This window comes from Eschrichtius robustus, chromosome 7 (assembly GCF_028021215.1).
Source record: "Eschrichtius robustus isolate mEscRob2 chromosome 7, mEscRob2.pri, whole genome shotgun sequence".
Classification (NCBI taxonomy): Eukaryota; Metazoa; Chordata; class Mammalia; order Artiodactyla; family Eschrichtiidae; genus Eschrichtius; species Eschrichtius robustus.
The window spans coordinates 79,300,978-79,326,840 of NC_090830.1; the positions used below are offsets into that span (position 1 = coordinate 79,300,978).

Below are 25,863 nucleotides of genomic sequence, written 5' to 3' on the forward strand. Positions count from 1 at the left end.
CTAAAAACAAAAAAGTCAAAACAAACTATTGCTTAAACCTTGAATTAAGGTAAAGAATTGGGTTTGTTTTAAAAACGACTCAAATTGCCCTTCTTTAAAACATTAATTCCGTGTATGCACAGTTTCTTTCATCTGGTGTTTCTCTAAATTCCTTTATCCCATCTCTTATCCCACCTAATGATAAAGGAATTTGCTCTTTGGGGAGTTAAGTCTTTAATATTGACCTCTAGGTATTACTCGCAGCCCAATTGTTTTCTGTTTTGTATTACACCTTCATTAGCACTAAATTTTTTATACTAGCTTTTCTAGGATTTTTATTTTAACAGGTTTTTTAAAACCTTAAATTACATTCTTCCCATTTATTTGCACTTCTTCTCTCTTCTAATTGTTTCATTGTCCACGCACCAAAGATACATTTACTATCTCTTATTTTTTCATTCATCATATATGCTCAGAAATTCTAAATTCAGAGATTCTCAGTTCTGCCTTATAGTTATGGTGTTTTTCTAGTTGTTCTCCTATTACTGTTCAAAATGTTTTTGGAATGTATTGGGATTTTCTTCAGTGTTTGAGGTTCTTTAGCATGTCCTTTTATTTTCATGCATCAGAGCAATTCCTACTATATTTGTATGGGATCTCATATAATATTTTTAATGAGCAAAGTACAACATTGAGCAACATTAAAGATTTTATTATTCCTTATTCTAGAATATAATATTTATTTAATAGTGAGATGAAAATACAGGTTTTATGAAATATAATTCCTGTATCAAAAAGCTGTAAGTGCTACCACTGTTTTGTGACCCCCTGAATGATATCTGCTCTCTTTGTACTAAGTCTAATAGTAATTGATCCCAAATAAAATCATGAAATTCCCTTTTGTTAGCTTTAGAAATGCATTGATGAGTACCTTGTTTGATGGGATAAAAGCTTCAATAACTGATGCCCCCACCTGAGTGGTTAATTCCAAAATATTATTTGTCTGACGCATTGTTGTCAGTGACAACTGAACAAGAACTTTTAGGAGCAGTTGGCTGTCCAATAATCACAAATTTCAAGGCTATGCAAATGGTGCCAGTTCAGCCCAGCTCTTTTCTCTATTATCATATCAATTGAGTCAGTTCATAGTAGACAAAGCAAGGTTATGGGAACCACCTAGAGCATCATGCACCATTTAACATCAATGCAGCATACAAGAACATCTGCAACTTCAATCTTATTAACAGAGGATAGAATGGAAGGCAATAAACAGCTTTCTTCACCATTTAATTGCAAAATAGTATTTCCTAATGTTTGCATTGTTTATCAACAGGAACTTCATCAATAATTGTATAATTATGGTTGCCTAGATTACATAGGCAGCCCTCATGCATCTTGTCATTTATTACAGAGAGGTCTGAATTTAATCTGAATTTGAACACACGATTCAAGACTAATAATATAAGTCCTTTGAAATGTGAGTTGCATAATACAGATATTTTGTGCAGTAGGAGAATGGCAGTTTATGATTCCTCAGTCACTTTGGGGATTAAGTTAACACAGAGAAAAGACTGAAAGGCAGTGAAAAATGAGGGGAAGCCACTAGTTAGATTCAAACATAGATCCATTGAACATGAAAGTAGGTTATGTGCTTTAGAATTAATCACGAGTAATTAGATGTTTGCTTTAGGCCAAAATTGGGCTGAATTAAAGCAGAATTGTTATGCTGGGGTCTTCCCCTCAGTTTCTATGCTTAAAGGGAGAAAATGGCAGAAAACGACAAGTATACTGAAAAAAAACTATGGTGGCCAAAGTTAGAAATTGTAAATTCAGAGGGAAGGCTTGACATATCTGTTCAGTCTTTGCCTTTATTGCTCTTTGAAGCCAGATAACATCACTACTCCTAACCAGCAAAATGTTAGTGTTCGCAGCAAGCGGCCAAGTGCGTTCTTCAGGCTCTGTGGAAGCAGAGAGTTTCTTTTGGCACACAGTGCAAAATAGCCAAGAAAAATGAGAGGAAATAATAAAAGTTCAGTAACAGTTATTGGTGTGGTCATTGGGAGTTGTCTCATAATAAAACAGGAGTAGGAAAATGTAAAAAATAAGGGATGCATTTAAAGTAGGTGAGGCAAGGGGCTGGTCTGAAGAGTTTGTGTCTTTTAAACATGAAAATCTCATATTTTTACTTAAGTTTATTTTGTATTTAAGGAAAACCTGAGGCCTGTTCATGAAATTGTGTTTGAAACATTTCAATATTTAGAATATTTTCTCCCCCTGATTAATCTGTATTTATACCTTTAATAATTCTCCATTCATTTTCTAGCAGCAAATTTTTCTTCCCTTCTCAGATTTTTTTTTTTAAATCACATAGGAAGAAAAAAAATCTACTGTAGTAAAGTATCCACAGAGTAGAGGAAGATATAGTGTTTCTGTCCTCTTTTTTGCTGGTTCTGAGTGTAGTGAACATAGCAGAAGCTTTCTTAACATGATAGTTCATCTATCATTGCCTCCATCTGAGGGATACCAAGAACTGGTTTGTTGGAGGTAATTGTTTGACCTGTAATTACTTAACATTATGCCTAAAGACTTTAAAAAGTAATTACAGCCTCTACTATAAACTTGAAAAAGTTCTAGCTCTGCAGAATGAGAGTGGAGATTTTGTATACATACATACATACATACATACATGCATATATATGTGCCTCTCACTTAAATACCTCAGGAAAAACATTTTTCTAGGCTGGGGCTTTGCATAAATGGGCAGTACCAATTCTGACACATGAACACCTTTCCTTTAAAGAACTTATAGGCAAACATTATTCAGAAGCCTTTTCTAGGAGCTATTTATCAAAACTGCTATGATAATAACTTTGTCGTAATGAGTCCCAGTCTCTGTTTAGGGAGTAATCGATAAACTGCGAATTAATGTTCCATAATTCACATTACAGTGCACATGTAATTATTTGAGATGAGGCAAACCCTATGCATTTAATTTACAACTATAATTAAGTAAACTCATTTGATACTAATTAGGTGAGCCTAAAAGGATCATAGGTTTGTATATTTAATTATCAAAGTACAATCAGCAACCAGTTTCTGAAAAGCTTTCCTAGCTTGAGCTCAACATTGATCTTTGCCCACCCACACTACAATTTTATCTTCTTGGACCTTCAGTAAATTAAAATGCATGGTGAATCATGGAGAATCTACTTGGTGAGTTAGCTTTTTTGGTAATTAGATTTGTAATTCACCATCTGAAAAAACGGCTTAAATATAAAGAAGTTTTATGTCTGATAAAGCAGTTCATCAGAAATGAGGGAGAAATTAAGACATTTCCAGTTAAACAAAAGCTAAAGGAGTTCATTACTGGTAGACCTGCCCTATAAATAGAAACCCTTCAGGGCTTCCCTGGTGGCGCAGTGGTTGAGAGTCTGCCTGCCAGTGCAGGGGACACGGGTTCGAGCCCTGGTCTGGGAAGATCCCACATGCCGCAGAGCAACTAGGCCCGTGAGCCACAATTACTGAGCCTGCGCGCCTGGAGCCTGTGCTCCGCAACAAGAAAGGCCGCGATAGTGAGAGGCCCGCGCACCGCAAGGAAGAGTGGCCCCCACTTGCCGCAACTAGAGAAAGCCCTTGCACAGAAACGAAGACGCAACACAGCCATAAATAAATAAATAAAATAAAATAAAATAAAAAGAAATCCTTCAGGCTGAAATGAAAGGATGCTGGACAGTAACTCAAAGCCATATAAAGAAATAACGCCAGTAAAGGTAACTGCATAGGTAAATGTGATAGCCAGTGTTCTTGTATTTTTGATTTCTAACTCCTCTTTTATTTCATACATGATTTAAAAGACAAATACATTAAACAATAATTATAAATATATGTTAATGGACACACCTGCATAAAGATATAATTTATAACAACATAAAGGGGGAAAGGAGCAATATAGAAGCAGAGGTTTTGTATGTTGTTGAAGCCAATTTGGTTTCAATTCAAATTAGATTGTTATATATTTATAATGTTAACTGTAATCCCCGTGGTACCCACTAAGAAAATATTTGAGGAATACAGAAGTTTTCTCTATTTTGTTAAAATAGTATATAAAAATTAGTTTGTCAGAAAATGTACTTGTTCGCTAGCTTAGAAGTCTTTTAAATTCTACTGTCAATCACCAAGTATTTACTGCATACCTAATATAATGGGCTTTCTGTTAGGTTTCAATAATTATCTCCATTTCTTCCCACTAAATGTGTAAACATATAATCAAGAAAGAAGCGTTATATGATGTCTCCAGTGACTTCCTAGTCTTGGAATATGCTAGATAAAATGTTCTTATCTCCTAGCTGCATTTATGCTGTAAAGAATGTGAAAGCTTGTGCCCATGACTTTCCCTAAAGGTGTAAAAGATGTTTCTATCTCCAACCTTTAAAACCAAGGTACCTGAATGTTAAGGAGTAGAAGGCACCTGTATGATGCAGTGTATGTTCCCTTAACTCTTAAAGTATTTAGGGTATTGCCATTACTATCAGAAATTGTGAACCTTACCCACAGACACTCAAAATTCTAAGCTTTCAGAATGTGCTAACCGGAACATGAGGGTTTTTCCCTTTCCTTATCAGCAGCCACTATAGTAAAATAGAAAGTAATTGCTGATGCTTATGTTGCTCACATAGAACATTTACTTACATGATCTAAAATAAGGTATTAAAATAGGTGGGCAAATTGATATCTGGCCTGTGAGGCCATTGTTGCTTCTTTTATTTCTTTGGGGATACAAGTGCAATTTGTCAGTACGTTAAAGCAGAGACTTTTTTTTTTTTTAATAGCAAGGCCCAAGTTTCTTCTGTCCAGATGTAACCAATGTCAAGAGTTCACACACTATACAATTAATGACACCAGCCTTGCTGCATTGACATCTGTGCCTGACCAGTTTGTGTCTTGTCTCTGGGTCATCTGAGGAAGTATAAATAGTATTGTGGACTATGAACAGGCCAAGTCTAGCAGGTGCCATTTACATGGACTAGAGTATAAATAGTATCCTCTGAAGCTGTACAATGTGGTGTTCTTAAATTGAATTATCCCTCATCTTCTTCCAGTCTCAGAAACAAAGATACTGATTTTTGTATCGTTTGAAGAACTATTTGCTAGTTCAACATAACTAGCAAAGTATAAAGATTTGACACCTAATGGCTTCTTTTCTATCCCCTCATGGTAACAATTGTTTGGTGGAGTCAGAAGCGTAGTAGACATTTAGAATGATACTTTGGAGAGGGGAATGGAAGCACCAACTAGGGATTATTAGTAGGACCAGTTCTGAGAGGAATTAGCAGTAATTGGCACAGTATTGGATGACAAACACCAGCCCATTTGGAAACAGGATCTTCATCATTTTTTTAATAGGGTTGTGCCGTTCTTCTTAATCTACTGAAACTTTTCAAAAATCTGATGCTGCAAATTATCATCCCTGCAAACCAGATGGCACTAAACATCAGTGGTATTTCAGCAGTGCTTTCTTGCTTTGAGACTTCTTCTAATCCATAATGAGAAAAAAGGAGCCATTGGTCGTCTCATATCTGATGCAGTTTTTCATTTGTAAGCTAAATAACATTTGCCATTGCCACCATCAACAATTCAAACAGAAATCTTACCAATAGAAAGCCCATGATTAGAAGTAGTGGCATCAATACCTTCATCTTTAATAATAGAGAACAAATTTGTACGTGCATGTCCATTTTTAAAATCTGTTGGGACTGTTGGGACTTCCCTGGCAGCGCAGTGGATAAGAATCTGCCTGCCAGTGCAGGGGACACGGGTTCGAGCCCTGGTCCAGGAAGATCCCACTTTGCCGCGGAGTAACTAAGCCCATGTGCCACAACTACTGAGCCTGTGCTCTAGAGCCTGCGAGCCACAACTACTGAGCCCGCATGCTGCAACTACTGAAGCTTGCGCACCTAGAGCCCGTGCTCCAAGAGAAGCCACTTCAACGAGAAGCCCGCACACCGCAACAAAGAGTAGCCCCCGCTCGCCGCAACTAGAGGAAGCCCACGCGCAACAACGAAGACCCAACGTAGCCAAAAATAATAAATAAAATTAATTAATTTTAAAAAAAAAAACAGATTTCCCTGGTGGCACAGTGGTTAAGAATCTGCCTGCCAATGCGGGGGACACGGGTTCGAGCCCTGGTCCGGGAAGATCCCGCATGCCACGGAGCACCTAAGCCCGTGTGCCACAACTACTGAGCCTGTGCTCTAGAGCCTGCGAGCCACAACTACTGAGCCTGCATGGTCACAAATACTGAAGCCCGTACACCTAGAGGCTATGCTCCACAACAAGAGAAGCCACCACAACGAGAAGCCCACACAGTGCAACAAAGAGTAGCCCCCGCTCACCGCAACTAGAGAAAGCCCACGCACAGCAACAAAGACCCAACGCAACCAAAAATAAATAAATTTGTTTTTAAAAAAAAAAAAAACATACCTTCAGAAGGAGCAATTTTAAGTAAGATGTGGTCGCCTATACCCAGAAGTCTTATTTTAAGATTAATAATATTCTTGTCCATTTATTCATTAAATGCTTACTACGTGCCAACATTTGTCCTAAGTGCTTTACATGTATTAACTGACTTAATGTTTGCAAAAACCCTATGAGATAATTACAATTATTGCCCCCATCTTACACATGACAAATTGAGGCATAGAGAGTTTAACTTGGTTATGATCTAGTAAATGGGAATATGAACCCAAGAGTCTTGTTCATATTCTTAATCACAATGTTATACTGCCTCTGTTCTTTATGGAGTATTTATTTACTTAATTTAGTCAAATTTAGTTATCAGTACAGGGCTTAAAAGGGGAATTTAAATGTCAGTAAACTGTTACATACTGTTTAATCAAAATCTGTTTTTTTCCATTATTACCTTTTTTCTGGAAAAAATGGTAGCAACATTGCTCAAATGGCAGCTTTGGAATTATATTTTACTTCTCTCTCATTCTTTTTGTCCCAAAGTCCTACTTTGCTTTGGGACCCTGGGTAGTTGACAGCCTCCGTGAGCTTCAATGTCTTCATTTATAAAATCAGGTCAATAACACCTAACTCATGTGATTGCAGTGAGAATACATGAGAAAAAGTATATAAAGCACTTGGTGCGGTACCTGGCTCACAGTATTTGACTATCGCTTTTCTGCTCAAAAACTTCAGTTACATCCCATTTGCCTCATGTATCAAGTCCAAACATTTGTCTGGCTTTCAAAGCCTCCCTAGAGATGGCTGGACCCCACCCATCTTGCGTTATTTCTTTCCTTACCTGACATATAAGCGTCCTTCTTTCTCTGTGCCTCCTGGGATATATATACCTTTCTTTTCCTCTCCTTTTCACTATCCACATCAAAACCCAGCTTTAAGTTCAGTCTTCTCCATGAAACCATCACCAGTTAATTAAACTCACATTGTTCTTTTTCTTCTTTGAGCTCCTGTTGCAGCTATAAATATTACATTGTATAATATTTCACAAATTCTTCCACATATGCTAGATTTCTCTTTCCATCTAGATTCTTAAGTTCCTTCAGAAGACAGACCATGTCTTAATAATTCTTTATCTGCTTCCAAAGGATCTAGCAGAAAATGAAGAGCTCATAGTGAGTGTTCAACAAGTACTTATTGCCTGATTGAAGATAATAAGCTCCTAAAAACACCTTATAGAATTGTATAGGGCTTTATATTTGACAGGGTGCTTTTATTAATGTTTATGCTTAATCCATATAATAGTCATTGAAAATAGCTAAAGCAAGAATTATCCTCATTTTCTGAGCAGTAAGACAGAGTTTAAGTTACACTGTGACTTGCATAAGGTCTCTTGGTTAAGTAGCATCTTAGACTCCATTCCCAACTCCCACCATTCAGTCCATTCTCTATAAGGCTGCCAGAACAATCTCTTTTGACAGTGGGATTGTGTCACTCCTCTCTTTAAAACCTTCCAGTGGTTTCCCTTTTTATTACATAGAATGAAATTCTACCAGCTCTTCTCCCCCACCCCCGCCCACACACACACACAAATTTGATCTCCACATACTCACTGTACTCTAGTTACAGTGGCCTTCTTAACCTTAAACAGGCCTAGCTCACCAAGCTTGTTGCTAGCCCAGGGCCTCTGCACTTGAATATTCCACCCCTGGATCTTCACATGGCTGGCTCCTTCTTGCAACATCACCTCCTCAGTGAGGAAGTAACACCCATCTAAATTAACCCTCCTCCCCAGTCATACTTTATCATCTGTTTTATTTCCTTCATGGCATTTATTGTTATCTCAAATTATCTTCTTCATTTTTGTGTTAGTTATATATTATCTATCCTCACTAGAATGTAGATCCTGTGAGAGCAGGGTTTTCGTTTGTCCTATTCACATCTGTATTCTCCTCTGACAGAGGTCCTGACACATGATAAGCTCTTAATAAGTATTTGCTGAATAAAGTAGCTGAACAAAAACCAGACTCAAACCGTGGGTCTTTTGAGTCCTAATCCGGCGTACTTGCCATCATTCCATTTATTCTGCCTTTCATGAAAGCACTTATACTTTTGGAACTACAATAAGAATCGATGTTCAGAATAATGACATTAACATGTGCTGTAGGATTCTCTATTAAAGAAAATTTTCATTGAGTTCAATAAACTAATTAAAGCAAGGATGTCATGGTATGTTATTATATTAGTACATTTAGAAAGATTTCCAACTAAAAAGACTTTCTGCTTTTTCTTTAGTTAACCAGAAAATTAAATTAACCCAGAGCTCTTCATTTCCCCCAAAAGTCCTTGTTAATTAGGATTGTTCTATAAATCTCTATTATTAGCAGAATTTGTCATCTGTTTCATTATCCTGTTTATTAGGGCAGTCTGAGCAGGGTGTCTTTGCTCATATCCTGATATGTGTATCCCAATGAAAAGAAAAAGCATTTCCTGGATTCTCTTTTTTTTCCCTATTCTGTGACACAGGCATTATTTCATGCTGTTTGTATAACAACTTAATTTCTTTGTGTCAGTTCCCAGTATAAAGTAGGAATGATATTCTTGACTTGGCTATTAAGTAAAATAATTAAATTTAGAGTCTACTTAAAATAAAAGCATTAGTGCTTTGAAACATTGTTTGTGATAACAGAAGATTGAAAATAGCCTAAAAGTTCATCAATAAAGGACTACTTAAGTAAATTATAGTATATCCATCCAGTGGACTATTACGCAGTCATTAAAAATAATGACATTCTTTGTTTACCAATATAAAAAGATCTCCAAATGAAAAAACATGGTCCAGAACAGCGTGCATATAGTATGATACCTTTTTTTTGTTGTTTAAAATAAAAAGGAGAAAAAGAAGAATGTTTTGCTTATATGTGCATAGAGAAATTGTGGAAGTATATACAGGGAAGCAATAACAGTGATAACCAGATTGAAAAATAGTGGGGCTAGAAACTGGATGAATGGGAGAGATAAGAGGAGAAGGGTGGTTGTACCATATATTTTCACGTATTTATATTTGGGGACTATAGTTATGCATTACCTGTAGTAAAAGTTAAAAGATTAAATTTTTTAAAAAAACAAGCACAACTAAAAGCAGTATGTGGTTCTGGACTGCATCCTGTACTGGATGAAAAAAATTGCTATAAAAGACATTAGGACAATTAACAAAATTGGAATATGGAGTATAGATTAGATGAAATAACAATATTAAGTTTTTAAATTTATCAACTATACAGTGGTTACCTAAAAGGATATGTTTGTTCTTAGGAAATACACCAAATAAAATAAATTATTAAGGAGTAAAGGACATGATATATGCAACTTATGCTCAAATGGCTTGAAAGAATAAATAAATATGTATGTATATATAGGAGGACTGATAAATTGTGGCAAAATGAAAAACTGGTAAATCTGGATAAACGTTACATGGGAGTTCTCTGTATTTTTCTTCAAACTTTTCTGCTTGTTTAAAATTATCCCCCCAAAAAAAGGTTAATAAAAAACAAGCAGGGCTTCCCTGGTAGCTCAGTGGTTAAGAATCCGCCTGCCAGTGCAGGGGACATGGGTTCAAGCCCTGGTCTGGGAAGATCCCACATGCCACGGAGCAACTAAGCCCGTGTGCAACAACTACTGAGCCTGCGCTCTAGAGCCTGCGAGCCACAACTCCTGAGCCTACGTGCCACAACTACTGAAGCTCATGCTCCTAGAGCCCACGCTCCACAACAAGAGAAGCCACTTCAATGAGAAGCTTGTGTACCACAACAAAGAGTAGCCCCCGCTCGCTGCAACTAGAGAAAGCCTGCACACAGCAACGAAGACCCAACGCAGCCCAAAATTAATTAATTAATTAATTAAATGTTCAAAAAAGCAAACAAAAACATTAATACCCTGGAAATACCTCATTATAAGAAATCACCAAGGTGCAGGAGCCACTTTTCAGAATCTTAGGAGTTCTGGTTTTTAAACAGTCGTACTTGTCACTTTCTGGTGAAGTTTTTGCCATCAGTTTTCTGTTTTTATCCATGGCTGGTAATGCTCATCAGAGGCAGTGGTAGAGGTGGTGACTACAGTCTACCTTGAGGCTGAAAAACACTTGCCTATCTGCTTCTCGTCCTGCTTTGTATCTTCTTCAGTTATATCTTCACTACAATTTAGAGGTGACATCAGTAAGACAGTGACAACACATGGCACTTTAATATACCTTGAACAAAATTTCCTAAGGATATTAATTATCTTGAGGCTGTGTGTGTATACAGTACTAAAATGTATAGTTAATTTGGTAGCAGTAAAGCTGCAGGAACATTTCGTCTAATTGTTTGGCATTGAATGAGTGGATTTATTATTATTATTTTTCAGTTAGATATTGTAACCATCTCTACTATAAACGACTTAACATTATAGTTGATTCTAGCCAGACTGGCCTCTTAAGAGACTGGGTAGTAAGGCTTATGTCACAGTAAAGTGAAGAGTAAATTACCTGTTTGTATAAACTGTCCAGAGACTGTTTGATTTTTATTATTTTGTATTTTAAGTACATTAAATTTCATTGTTCTGAGTGAAGATGCCATGAGGGTCTTATCCAATAAATGACACTAAGCAAATCTGTTATCAGCTGAATTGTTAGTGTTTGTTTCCTGTCTGCTTGGGGAAGCTCATGATTTTGTGCTGTTGTAGAAGTCTGGAAAATAGGAATAATAATTATTCCCAATCCTTTTCCTTCTCACTTTATAAAGAATTTGGGAAGAGACAATGGCACTTACTTATCTTAAGCTCTTGAGTAGAAGTACTTGATCAGAACTAAGTGTCATTTTTCTATAACTAAGGCAAAAAGCTATTTTTGCTACTTGTTCCCACAGCTACTCCAGTCCCATTTCACACCTAAGAAAACAAGGTCCCAGTAACAGTGATGTGAGTGTCTTGGGCCTCATTGGCTGCATAATGCCCATGCCTATAAGTGTGTCTTAAGATTTAGTTAGGTACTTTGTATGTTCATACAGTAAATTGACTAGAAGGCTATGGAATGGGTCATGCTGGTGAATACCATTTACTTAGTTTGTGGGAGTTTTTTTTAATAACTCTGTAAACCAGCTTAGATCATTGTATTTCAAAATAAGAATGTACCAAAAATATAATTGAACTTGAATATTATTGAACATTGTTTAATCCCTTTTCAATGATTTGGAACACCATTCAAGATGTTGCAAATTTTCAGCGTTATTATTTTGAAAGGAATTCTTATAATATAGCTCTCTAGATGCAGAAGATAATAGAGCCTGGACTGTGTACCAATTTATGACAGCTCTTTTTACATTCTTAATATTCTATATATTTATTTGAATTAATAAGTACAAAAAGTGGAAAATATTTCTACTTTATGTTTCAGGGAATTGAACTTCATATGACACCTAAGGATAAAGGATTTCAAGGATCTACAAATATATCCAGAAAAAAGTGGAGTAAAGCTGCATTCATTTAGAATTTTTGCCAATTTAGACAAAAAGTCATGATTCTTAAGAACAAAATTCAGATAAACTCTTCCATTGTGAATTAGGTTTTATTCATAAATAAAGATTTATCCAATCAAAAATCAATAACTTTTTTAAACAAAGAACTCAAGGAATTATATCTAATTGCAGCTTACTTATCATTTATATGTGATTATTTTAATCTGTAATCCAGGAATTAATTCTTATATTACCTAAAATGTTTTATAGATATATTATTACATAATATAACCTTATTATAAATGGTAACGGTTTCATTAACTTAGCTCATTTTACTTGTTTAGCGCCTGTTTGTTCTTAGTTTATAGTTGTTAATTCCCTTTATAGTGTGACTTGTACTTGGAAGTAATAAAATCAGATTTCTTTATAAATATTTATGGTACAGACCTTTCCCTAAACCAGACTGTAGCCCTTTCCTTTCCTAATTATTTCTAATAAAGTCTGCATGTATCTTTTTGGCCTGTGTAGCAGTCTGTACTGCATACTCCCTAGAAAATTTAATCCTGGATATTTATGCCTTAACTTCCAATTAATCAAAATCTTGTCAACTTCATGTAGGTCTGGTGTTACAAAGTGTGGAAAGGTAGTACTTAAAGAGTTTAAATAGGTACTTCTAATATGGAATCTTCTTAGCATCTACAGTCAAAAGGCATCACTAAGTGAATGAGTCCTCTTCTTGAATATCAATCTTTCCAGGAGGATCTTTTTTTCATTATCATTACTTTGTTTATCTCTTGTTGAAAATATCCATTAGTAGCAGGTAGCAAAAGGCAGACAGAACATGCTTTTTGAGAGTCTTAGGTTCTTTATTAAGACCTTAAAGTTTCCAAGATTTCCTTTTCTCTCCTTCTTGATCTTAGATGAGATTGAAGTTTATAGCTCTTTGGCCACATTTGTCCCCATAAAGGATGCAAATTTGTGGTTTCAGAAGTTCCAGACACCAATGAAAAGCACTATTCAGTCTTTTACAAATGTCCTCTAGGCCAGATTTCATCACAGATACAGTAGTCTCCCTTACCTGCAGGGAATATGTTCCAATACCCCCATTGGGTTCCTGACACTGTGGATAGTACCAGACCCTATATATATATACTATGTTGTTTTTCTTCTGTACATACATACCTATGATAAAGTTTAATTTATAAATTAGGCATAGTAAGAGATTAACAACAATGACTAATAATAAAATATAACAATTATAATAATATACTGTAATAAAAATTATGTGATGGGGATTGCCTGGCGGTCCAGTGGTTAGGACTCCACGCTTCCACTGCAGGGGACCAGGTTTCCATCCCTGGTTGGGGAAATAAGATCCCACATACCACGTGGCATGGCCAAAAAAAAAAAAAAAATTTGTGAATGTGGTCTCTCTCTCTCAAATTATCTTATTGTACTGTACTCACCCTTCTTATGATGTTAGGATATGATACAATGCCTGTGTGATGAAATGAGGTGAGGTGAATGACACAGATATTGTGATGTATCATTAGGGTAACATTGACCTTCTGATGATAACGTCAGAAGGAGAATCATCAAGCCATGATGATGTCGATGGTTGGATATCAGCAGCAGATGATGTCCATGGTTGGGCATCCTCGATAGTTGAAGGGTTTTTGTTTGTGGTTGTTTATTGGTTTCACTGAAACCTTTTGGAAGAACATTGTAATTGGAAGTTGTCTCTTTTTAACTTATCAGTGTTTTGCTACAGAGGTTGAATCCTTCAGTGATTATAAGGGTGACTTTAATGCTGCATTCCATCCAAGGATCTTATTCCCTAATTTTGTCCTTTAAAGTCTATGCAATTTGAAACACTTCAGCAAATTTTGGTAATGTCCAAGTTGCTGGTTCTGCTTCACTTTCTTCTTCATCATCTTTCTCTTCCTCTGTAGATGACTCAACAAGTTCTTCCACTTTCTCATTTGTTAACATTTCTCCATGGTCTTTGATGTGTTCTGCTTCTTCATCAAGCATCTTGGCAAATCCTTCTTACTGTGTGAATGATTTTCCTAACTTCACTGATCCCCAGGAAGCCTTTAAAATCATTCATGACTGCAGGCCTTTACAATTTCTGGTTTTAATTCATCCACTGCAGCTTTGATGAATGTTATTGTGTCAGTAATAATGAATGATTTCTAGCACTGCATTGTGTCCAGATTAGAGTCTGCATCAATTGCTGATCAAATGTGATCAAATACAGGGTGGGTGTATGTGACCTGGACAAACTGAATGATGCCCTTGTAAAAAGGGTGAAGCAGTGAAGTTGTATTTGGAGATAAAATTCCAACCTCAACATTTTCACGTTTATAACAATTCAGGATGACCAGGTACGTTATCTGTTATTAATAGGACTTTAAATTCCACCCTTTCTTCTTCCAAATATTTTTTCACTTCTGGGATGAAGCATTGGTGGAAGCATCCCATAAATGAGATAACTGTCACCCATGCTTTCTGATAATTTTTGGTTTTGTTTTTGAGAGCACATGGGTTCTTCACCCTGAACACTACGCACATCACGCCTGGCTTTATCATATGCCCTGCAGTGTTGCCACATAGTACCAGAGTTCATCTGTCCTTCCATGTTTTGTGCCCTTGTGCCTCCTTTGCACTTTTATGAACGTAGCTTCTATTGGGCATCTTCTTCCAGAAGAGCCCAGTTTCATCACCATTGAAGACTTGCTTTGGATGGTATGCTATCTCCTTAATCAACTCCTTCAGCACTGCCGGAAATGTGGCAGTAGCTTCTACATCAGCAGACACAGCCTCTCCAATAATTTTTATATTTTTCAGTCCAAATCTTTTACTGAATCTGTGTAACCATCCTTTACTTGCAGTAAATGGCTTGGCTGTCACTTGTTTCAGGGGATCCCTTGCTGAAGTGTTCCTATAGGCTCAGTGTTTTCTGGCGCAGCACGTTGCCGTCAATAGGAATAAATTTTCTGTTCATGTCCTCCACCCCAAAACTTAATGCCTTTTCCATCTTAATTAAGCACTTGTCACACACTCTGGCCATAACTTTTGCAGTTTGAGGTGCGACATCAAATCTAACACAAATTTCTTTTTCCTTCTTCACAATTTCACAGATAGAAGCTTCATTCTTACTGTAGATCTTAGCAACCTCAACATATAATATTTTTTTCTTTCCTCATTAAGTCGGGAACTTTCACCTTTTCACTTAAAGGAAGCACTTTATGGGTTCTCTTTGGCATATCCAAATCTCCAGCATCACCACTCTTGTGCTTTGGGACCATTAGTAAGTAAAATAAAGGTTACTTGAGCACAAGCACTGCAGTACAGTGACAGTCAATCTGATAACTGAGGCGGCTACTTGAGTGACTTAACAGGCGGCATACGTAGGAATGATTCATATCCAGGGCAGGATGGATTGGGACGGTATTCAGAATGGTGTGGAACTTAAAACTTATGAATTGTTTATTTCTGGAATTTTCCACATAATATTTTCAGACTTTAGCTGACCGCGGGTAACTGAAACCGCAAAAAGCAAAACTGTGGATAACGGAGACTACTGTAATGCCATTCCACTGTCATGTGCCAGGTTTAAAGTAGTGTATTAGGTTACTCTGTAGTCAAAACAACCAAGCCCTGGTCCAGACTGCTGTAAGACAAGAGCTCATTGCACTGTCCATTTTGTTCTGCCCATGCATTCAGTGGTAGCTTTCCCTTTTGTTATTTGACTGATAGTTTGGAGGAAATAGTGACTCCGTTGTAAAAAGTAACCAGATTAGGTTATCTGTAATAAGCCAACTAATATCAGTAATCCTTGACATTGGCATCAAGTATTATTCAGAATAGTAGTTATATTTTTATTGTGCCATTGTGATTTTCTATAGAGAAACACTCAAGACTCATTATTTGTATTTTTAAAATTTACAGCTCTTTAACTATATCCAAGATTTCATTGCCAGGAATGTAGCCAGGCTTGATGCTTTATTAGAGATCCATGATCTAGTACTTAATACTTCCTTTAGCTCATAGTTTCTGTTCAAGTATTTTTACTGTCCAAAAAGGTACTGCTACCATTTACAGTTGTTCCTCAAAAATGTGAACTACCTAAGTATAACTCTAACAAAACACATACAACATCTGTATGCTGAAAATACCAAAAAGCATTGCTTACAGATGGCTTTTCACCTTGGTTCCCAAGTGCTCATGTACAGAATATGGGCCTCATGTTCTGTCTCTCTCTCTGGCTGATGTAGGAGCTTCAAGCTTTCCTGGGTGAGTTTGTATATTGAGTGTTTACAAAGAGAAGTCAGTCTGCCTTTCTTTGGCTCTAATTGCAGAAAGTGAAGTCACCGCTTTTGCTGTCTTGGATCAAGACCAGAAAGAAATTGTTGATACCAATGGAGCTGGAGATGCATTTGTTGGAGGTACAGACTCATTTATTTCATACTTACTTACAAGTTAAACATTTCCTTTAACCCTGTCTCTGCCACATAGCCAAGATTTATAAATATAGTAACTTTTAATTTCTGCTTTTAAATAATTAATTCCTGATGTTTTTTCCATATGCTACTATCATTGTGTTATGAGGGTATATTACTACAGGAAAATATGTATTTTGGGCTTAAAGATAATTTACTGTTACGCTATATCCCAGTCATTTTCACAAGATTAATTGTGTCTGTCAGAATATTGCATAAACAGGCTGCATCAAGACAGTACATAGTATATTCATAGCCCTTCAGGCTTAAATGTTAACAAATTGTTGTTCTTTAAAACACATTGTGAATATTAATAGTACGCTGATAGCTAAGGATGATGTCTTTGGATTATATCCTTTAGTTAAAACATCTGTTTCTAACATAATAGTTGGATGTTTATTGTACCAGGAAGGGTTAAATTTTTGTCTCATTAAGGTTCAATAAGAACTGGCACAATTTATAAAAACAAAATCATTTTTGGAGTGAGTAGTCAAAAATAAGATCAAGACAACTGGAAGAGTTTTGGCTTGATAACTTAGATTGATCTAAAATCGGATTCAAAAGTTCTTTTCATATGTCTGAACTCCTTCTAGCTAAGTGCAGTTAATCTAGGTTAAGATCTCTAGAAAGCTTTAGACTCCTGAGTGATAGCCCAGAAGAGTCCCTCCTGATCTTTATTTCTCATAACATCAAGCAAGACAAGGAAAAAAAGGCAAATGGAGCTGACCCTTGTCTTCCTTCCCTTGGAAGATAAGTTGAATTATGGGAAACTTATTTAAGATTGTATAATGGTTTGAACTTAGTGTTATTTAAAATATTTATATTCTTTTATTTTAATGTTCACTAGCATAAATTTTTCATGTTTCTTTCTTTGAAACTTTTCATGCCTAGTCTTAAATGAGCTGTTTACCATTAGACTGGTAGCATGCCCCATGCCATCTTTTTTGGAAAGAGTACATACAACAAATAATGTTCTACTTTACTGTCACGCACGCATCTTTTATTCCTTTGCTCTGAAAGGCTTCATCATTGATTATTTTGCAGCTATTTTTCCTATTCCATACCGCTTCAGAGCTGTAAACCCATGTAGCCTAAAAATACCTTATCCAGAATTGGGCCAAATTCTGCAATACATTAGGGAGACACTATTGATTTCCTGGTTAGAAATTGGTTAAACCAGGAATCTTAGTACAGAAACTTTTTAATTTGTAACCTGTGTGTGTATTATTTAAGTACTTTAAAATACTTAAAACAGTAAGTATTCTCTTTCTTTGCTATTTAGTTGGGTACATCCTGAGGCTGTCATAGATACGATGGTGACCTAATTAGCCACTGCTCCTGGGTCTGAGGCCTGGGGCTTCCTGGCCTTGCAACAACAGATTCCGTTACAGATCCCTAACTACCTGTAATGCTTCCACTACGAGGTAGGAATATATAGACTTTTTGAGGAAGAGAGAAGTCATTCTTAGGATACTAAAATAGGAACAGCTAGCTAGCCATTTGTATTACAGTTAGAGTGATAAATGAACTATATCATCAAAGCCCTTGGGCTCTTTGTTACAGGATTTTCAGCCTCTTTCTTATCTCACTCTACTTACCCAGCCTCATTTATATACTTATTCTTGGGGTACAGTGAGGTAAGTAAAAAGGAAAGAGTGTGGAACAGGGATCTGCAAACCTTTTTTCCTAAAGGGCCAGGCAGTGAATACGTTAGGCTTTGCAAGCCGTATACTGCATATTCTTCTAGTTGTTTTCTTGCTTGCTTTTTGTTTTGTTTTTGGTTTTTTGCAGTACTCTAAAAATGTAAAAACCTTTCTTCGCTCTCCAGCTGTACAAAAACAGAGCATGGGCTGGATTTGGCTCTCAGGCTATGGTTTGCCAACCCCTTTTGTAATACGTTGGCAACTTCCTCACTTTATTCACTTTCATCATACCCTGGATTTCACTACACACTGTTGAAATCAGTATAGAGAAAGTGGAAGTCAAGCTGAAACTAGGCAGAACTTTACTGGTAAAACCTCAATTAAGTAGCCATTTTTCTCATTTTAACCCTACTGTCATCGGTTCCCAGGATATTCAGATCCTGAAGGACTGAGTCATGCAATGAGATGAATACTCTAATGTCATATTAACAAGGAATACTTATGCTGGCATGTTCAGCACATTCTGTCTATGTACATCAAGCTATATATTAATAGCATAGATAACATTTATGCAGCACCTACTAGCCAATTGATATCTTAGGCACTTTACATAAATTAACTCATTTAATGTTCATAAAAGCTCCTTGAAGTAGGTTATTTTTAACCCCATTTTACTGATGAGAAAACTGAGACACAGAGGGGTTAGATAACTTTCCCAAATTCTCATAGCTAGAAAGTAGCAGAGCCAGGATTCAGACCCAGGCAGTCTGAACTGTACTGCTTCTCTAAACTTTTAGGGAAATCTCACCATTAGGACTCAGAAGCACAGACCAACCTTACTAACAAAAGCTGGTTTTGCCAGAGAGAATCTTCCTATTGACTGAATAGATGACTTCATTTATTGAACAGGAGCTTTTGTTACATGATAGGATTCTTAGGACTCTGGGGTAAGATTGTTGCAGAAAAGAAAGTGAAAGGAAAGAGAATCGACGGACTGTAATCCCCGGTGAGTTTGAACCGGGAGCTTTTTGCTAAGCAGTAGAATTGATTGCACTACAGAGATACAGAAAGCCAGATCATAAACTCGCTTGGTCAGCATGGAATCCGAATACAGGGAGCTATATGAATCAACTGTTTAATAGCACCAGGCTGATACATCCATCTTACAATAGAGATGGTCTGGTTAGTTGGAAATACTCAAAAATCCATTGGCTGAAATCCCCTACTCCCATCTCTACACCAGGGAAGGGCTTTCTAGGAGGATTGGAAATACTCTATCTTTTGAAGCATACTCCTCTACCTTGATCATGAATGGAGAGGCAATGGCAACTTTTGCGTTTACTATGTAGTTTCTTTTTCTTTGCTTTATTGCCTGATTAACGTATCTCCTTTCTGATTGACACATTTTATCTTTAGATGGTTAATATATTCCTCCTATTACTTTCAAGTTTTGCTGGCTTACAAGCATTTCTTTCTTTTGTGACTTTGCATAACTATATTCCAGTCCCAATTTCAAGTTCTTAGGTAAACCATGACTTCACCTACCATGTGCTGATATTACATATCCCAATACCAGAGTGCCATGCGTTCTTATTAGCCACATAAGAGATACATGACCACATCATAGATTTTCATGTATAATTTTAAAATGAGTACGCCAAATGAACATAAATTAAATTCATAGTTCCATCTCGAGGGTTTGGTGACAGTGACAAATCCCTCTAACCTCTACAAGCATACCTCCTTGTTCTATTTGGAGATCTTAAACACTTTCTAATGTCTGCCCTTTACTTGTCACTAGCCAGCCCTGATGGAACTACCCTTTTCACATTCTCCCTCAAAAGCCAAAGCGCCACGGTTGTACCCTTGGAAATGGAGACAATTCTATAATCTCTAAGTATGATTTCCTAATTTCCCAGGTCAGTAGAAAATTTCTTCCTGTTGTCCTGCTGTGCTTTGTCACAGCAGGTCTGCCTTTTCATTTGGAACCCTCTTTGTCACTGCCATAGTAACAAATGGAAACATTGAGAACATTTTGTGACAGGCACTGTCATTGTTCCCTGTGAAATCTCTTCCCCTGTGTCTTCCCAGTAAATGAAACTGAGAAGAAAAATCATAACAAGTAACATGAAAGGAGACCTAATCAATATGTTCCCAGTGGGCTGTCAATACCAGCCTGTGTTAATCTAATATGATTTAGTTGTATGTTTTATGGCAGCTGTAGGAATATGAACTAGACCTACAAATCATCTTTAGATTAAAAGTGAGTACACCTTTGACAGATTATACCCAGGCATGTACATATAACTCTCAGAAAAAAGACTAGAGACCTTACCCAAGGACCAACATTCTTAGGTTTAAAAAAGCTTCATTAAATGTTAAGAGCCATATATAACTTAGAATAGTTTATTTGAATGATAGTAAAGTAACTGTGCTGCCTTTAATACTTTTATTTTCAAATTTCTCGTGACAGCTTTATCAGGGAAAATGTATTATCCTAAACGATATTACCTACAATATGCAAATGACTTTTAAGGCCACTTAGCAATCACAGCGTAAATAATTATCCTATTTCCCATCTAATAAAAAGGAGCATTAATTTCACTTTCTAATTCATGTTCAGAAAAGACTTTTTGTTTAAAAAAAAAAAGATTTAAGTTACCAGAGCAAGGATATTACTTCCTTTTTAAGTAGCACCTGTCTATACTTCAGAGAACCAGAGGGAATCTCTAAGTTATGTTTATATTTTCTATTCTCACCTTGCTTTTTATTCCCAAACATTTCTAACTTACTCTCCCATTCTTCTTAACTGCTGCTTCATTGTGCTGTACAAAGAAGTGGTGTAGAATTCTTCTGATTTTTTTTTTCTACACCACCCCCTTCCTTTGCTGTCAACTCAGAGGACTAGAAAATAACTTGGTGAGTGTTGAATATATCATTTCTCACACTTCTTCACCAAAAAACGAAACCTTCATATGACCCACTGTATGCAGAAGATTTACTTGTGGGTGGTAACCAAGATGACTGCTGCACACTCCTACCCCATCCCACAGCAACAACGATCCCTTTCCCTGTCTTTCACCTCTAGCAGGACATCTTTGGTGTTTGATTTCTTAAGCAGTTTCCCTTAAAACCATCAAATGAGGTATGGGATTGACTTGGTCATTAGGAATTTGAAATACACCACAGACAGCAGCTCAAGTTCACACAGGGGGAAAGGGAAGAGAGATTCACACCTTGCACAGTCTTAGGATGCTTCACGCCATGCTACTCTGATGTTTCACATCCAGAGATTTTGATGAGTTGACATTGGACCAGGACCAAATTTCAAGAGTCTTGCCTAAGATTATTTAAGCCTTTGTGGGTCTAAAGAGGTAAAGATGATCCTCAAGCCATGACAAAAATGAGAAATAGGGCTTCCCTGGTGGCGCAGTGGTTGAGAATCTGCCTGCCAATGCAGGGGACACAGGTTCGAGCCCTGGTCTGGGAGGATCCCACATGCCGCGGAGCAGCTGGGCCCGTGAGCCACAATTACTGAGCCTGCGCGTCTGGAGCCTGTGCTCCGCAACAAGAGAGGCCACGACAGTGAGAGGTCCACGCACCGCGATGAAGAGTGGCCCCCGCTCGCCGCAACTAGAGAAAGCCCTCGCACAGAAACGAAGACCCAACACAAGCCATAAATAAATAAACAAATAAATTTAAAAAAAAAAATGAGAAATAACTTTCATTAACATGGGATACAGGATGATTTTAGGATAAAGTCTGGAATTTTTCACAAACAGGAATGTTCCCTCAAACATCTAGTATCCTGGATGGCCTCCATCTAGAAGCAATTGTAAGTAGATAATGGAATTCAAAAGACTTTGTCTTCTGGAGATTTGGATAATTCAGAGACAGTCTGAGCCATGGAGGCTATCAGACCCCAAAACTTAAATATGAACCTTACATCTCCTATATTTGATGGTTATTAAGAAATGCTTATTCTAAGAAAACAATGTTGGTATTTATAAGATTTCATTTAGTAGCAGAGGGCCAGAAGAAATGTCACAAGCAAAATACCTGAAGTTAATTTTGTTAGACAGAATTGTGATATGACAAAATATATGTATATCAGTTTCCTGGCCTACGATATTTGTGAGTCAAATGGAACTCACTTGAATCCAGTAGCAGTCCAAGCTGCTCTTACATGGATTTGGTCAATTTTACCTACCTTATCTGTCAGATTCATCCAATCTGTATCAGTTAGGTTTTGCTGCATAACACACTACCCTCAAAACTTAGTGACCTAAAACAACAACCATTTCTTTAGCTCCACAAATCTGTGAATTGGCAGCTGGGCCTAGGCTCAACTGGACAGGTCCTCTGGTCTCAGAGTTTCGAGAGATTAAGTAATTTGCCCAAGGTCACAGTGAAAGGCAGGATTCAAACTCAAAGTTTGACCCCAAAGTTCTTACCTCTGATGATTTTGTTATACTCCTTTCCATTAGTATCCTCTTGTCTTCCTCTCCAAGTGAGGAAAAATAGCCAAAGTGCTTTTCTAAACACTAGTCTGTAGACTGGGGCCAATCTATGACTTAACAGATTTCATCAGTCAGTAGCAAAATGAAAAAAAGGTAGGAGCAATATAGTAAGTTTTCGTAAAGCTGAATGTATTCAATTTAAAATCTTGTCTCATAGATGTTTGAATTTGTTACAATGTGCCTTTATTGGTTTTGTAATTAATATAATCAAAATAAATGAAATCACATGTCGGTAGTACTGATGCATAGCCTGGCCAACCTTGTGACCTAGCAGAAGTCTTACCAATGGTGCATAAGTTATTACAAACAACTTCCCAAACTGTATGAAAATTTGTATGAAGTGTAATCTCTGATGTTATATGGCTATTTACTATAAACAGGGGTCTGAATAAAACAAACAAAAATTATCAATGCAATTACTAAATTTATAGCTATTCTCACTTCAGATATGAGTTCCCAAACCTGGGGTATGAACACAGGATCTTAATTTATTTTTCATTTAATTATCCAGTTTACATTGACATTTTATAAAATTAAGATATGTATGTTTTATTTCTATCCCATGAAATAAATGGAAAATTAAAACCAGTTTCTGTCGTCAAGTGCTCTTTGAATTTTAGAACCACCCTGCTGTGAGAAATTGTCAGTTGATCAAATACAGGTTTTTGAATTGAGTTAAATAGTGACAAAATTAGTTATCTTGCTTATGAATTAGGGCATAAATAAGCTTACTGTCATCTCCTTATTCTAACACTCTAGCAGCTATGACTTTGTCCTGGTAAGTCTTTTTGTTTTTAATTATATTGCTTAAAATGTTAATGCTGAAAGGGAGTATTTTTTAAAATCACGTTTCTGGTTTTCAGGTTTTCAAACTTTCAATAGTGAAACTATGTTCAAATGAGGTTTTATCTGAATCAGAATGAAATGAGAGTAAACAAATCCCCATTTGACCCTATCCACATTTTATCTGGTTGCTCATAAAAAGCAACTCTCTTGAATGAGTTGATGTTAGGTATGAAAACCTAACATGGTCTATTAAAAAGCCCCCATTTGATGGATGAGGAAAGGGAGTTAATTGTAAATATGCAATACTAGAAGCCAGATCTCCTGGCTCATTAATTCATGATCCAGTGATTACATGTGTTCATAACCCAAATGAAAATTGTCAGTTAAGTAGTCTGTTATATAGGCCTTTTGGAAATATATAGGTCAAGAGTTGATACCCCAAATGGATAGAAGCCTTTGATGTAGTTTTTTTGGTATGTGGGTATCCAAGATGTTTAACTTTAACAATAAACAGAAGCATATGCTAAACTTTTATTTTGGGAACCACATCAAGGGATCACACATTAGGTTTAAAATTCAGATTCTAACATTTTTGTTCCATAAGGAGGAATGACCTTTAAAGCAGTATTTTGAAAGGGGTTGGGGTGCAAGGGCACCTTATCCATACAAGTAAAACATACTGCTTAGTACTCTTCAGGAGCTTCTTTCCTGAATTAGGGGTATAGAAAGGTTTTTTTGGTTTGGGATTTTTTTTTTTTTAATTCAAATGCAATATCCCATGCCATGTTAATACAGTTTGGCAAGTTTCCATTTTCATACACCAGAAAGAGCAGATAAGTTATCCTCATTGTTATAGCACTGACCACTGCCTATATATTATACCATACTGCTCAGTTGCTCACTTTGTGTGGGAGGATGTATTGTGCTTAGCTGTCGTGAAGGAACCTTTGCTCTGAATTGACTTCCTGTGCATGTCAGTCACTACACCATCTGACGCCACTTAGGCTTTGGTTTTCATTATGCAAATACCTGCTAGGTCAGACCTTACCCTGATAGGCACAGTAGCTTTTTAAGTTATTTCAAAATTTAATGTTTGTTGATTTCCTTTTTCCAGAAAAATCTGTGTTTTCTAACATATGAGTCACAAGTTGTTACTTAAGTTCATGACTAGTTGGTAGTCAATATGAAGTCAAAACAAAATAAAATTTTACTAACTAAACTACATAAAAAATGAAAGGAAAAAAAAGTTTACATCTGAGCCTTTTTCAGCAGGGGGAAACCATTACTTTGTCACATCTGGGTAGTCTAAGCCAGCCAAATTGAAGTGGGAATTTCCTGCCATATGTTAGTTCTTTGAGCAACCTGTAAACATCTAAAAGAGGGTATGTGAGTTCTTGTTTGGTAGAGCTGTAGCCACTGTGGAGGCTTGCTCCTAATAGGTAGCAGACATTTTTATGTACTACCACTCGTCAGGAGGTTATGTAGCCTGACTATAGCTAACACTGTTTGCTCTTGTTAAATGCATTAATTTGGAAGGCCTAATTTGGAAGGTACAACATGAGGTCTCACCAACATTATAGCAAGAGCGAACACTGTGTTGAAATGACCTCCCAAATGTGGATGACAGAAATTTTGTTTCATTAATAAAAAGAAGGTAAGACTAAGCCACCACGGGTATTCCAGGTAACTTGAATAAGGTCATTTTATAAAGTCAATGAAGACCAAAATAAACCTCTTTATGTAAAGGAAAATAAAGAATCTGAAATGGTAGGAGAAATACCAAGTATTTACATCAGCTTCCTGTTCCAGATGCACATGGGCATTAGGAAGCAAAAATTTCATTCAGAGGAGTTGTACACAAAAAGTAGAAATGCTTTATCCAGTTGAAACAAGAGACATTTTTAAGGGGGAAGAAAAGACTTTCCACGTAATCTCACTGTTTTTGTCATCCTCTGTAAGGGAAAATATTGACATTTACCAGACTGTTTGCTCCAGCTTTCTGATCTCCTGCAGTTTATTTTTATAACAGCCTTATCGATGGGCCTCTTACCCAGCTCTCTAGGTTTAACTGAGTTGAGTCGATTTGTTACCACAGCTTCAAGTAGCTGTTACAGAACAAGCAAGACATCCTAATAAAGCTGTAAACGTGTTTACTCAAACAGAGTATTGATTTTACTTGGAGAGGGAGAAGCTGGTGCTTAGCACAGTGTCAGGGTGGATGAATTTCACTGCAGTTTTTCATTGTCGTCTGTCATGGTTGTGAAACACTAAGTAAAGCCATCAGAGGATAATTAGAAGTACCAGAAATTTAGCCCCTAAAATCAGTTAACCATTTGGGAGTTTCATAGCTTAATTAGCTTTTATTAAAAATTTCCTCTAGTAATAATAGTCAAGCACTTTTAATGGTGCTTTCAGGTAGAGCAAGATTTCAAGGTTGTAACTTGTTAAATGTATGAATTTAATGGCTAAAGGTTTT

At 36.7% G+C, this 25,863-nt stretch overlaps 1 protein-coding gene across 4 annotated transcripts in view; it reads left to right on the forward strand.

Annotated features, from left to right (window-relative positions):
• ADK (adenosine kinase) overlaps positions 1 to 25,863 on the forward strand; it is a 511,904-nt gene that overhangs the window by 456,004 nt on the left and 30,037 nt on the right. For 2 of the 4 annotated variants that reach the window (XM_068547940.1, XM_068547941.1), the window contains exons 10-11: positions 16,298 to 16,384; positions 21,542 to 23,117. In XM_068547940.1, coding sequence (XP_068404041.1) covers positions 16,298 to 16,384; positions 21,542 to 21,765 — 311 coding nt within the window. In that variant the 3' untranslated portion in view covers positions 21,766 to 23,117. Of the gene's footprint in view, positions 1 to 16,297; positions 16,385 to 21,541; positions 23,118 to 25,863 lie in introns of those variants that run through there. The other 2 variants (XM_068547943.1, XM_068547942.1) reach the window with 1 other exon arrangement.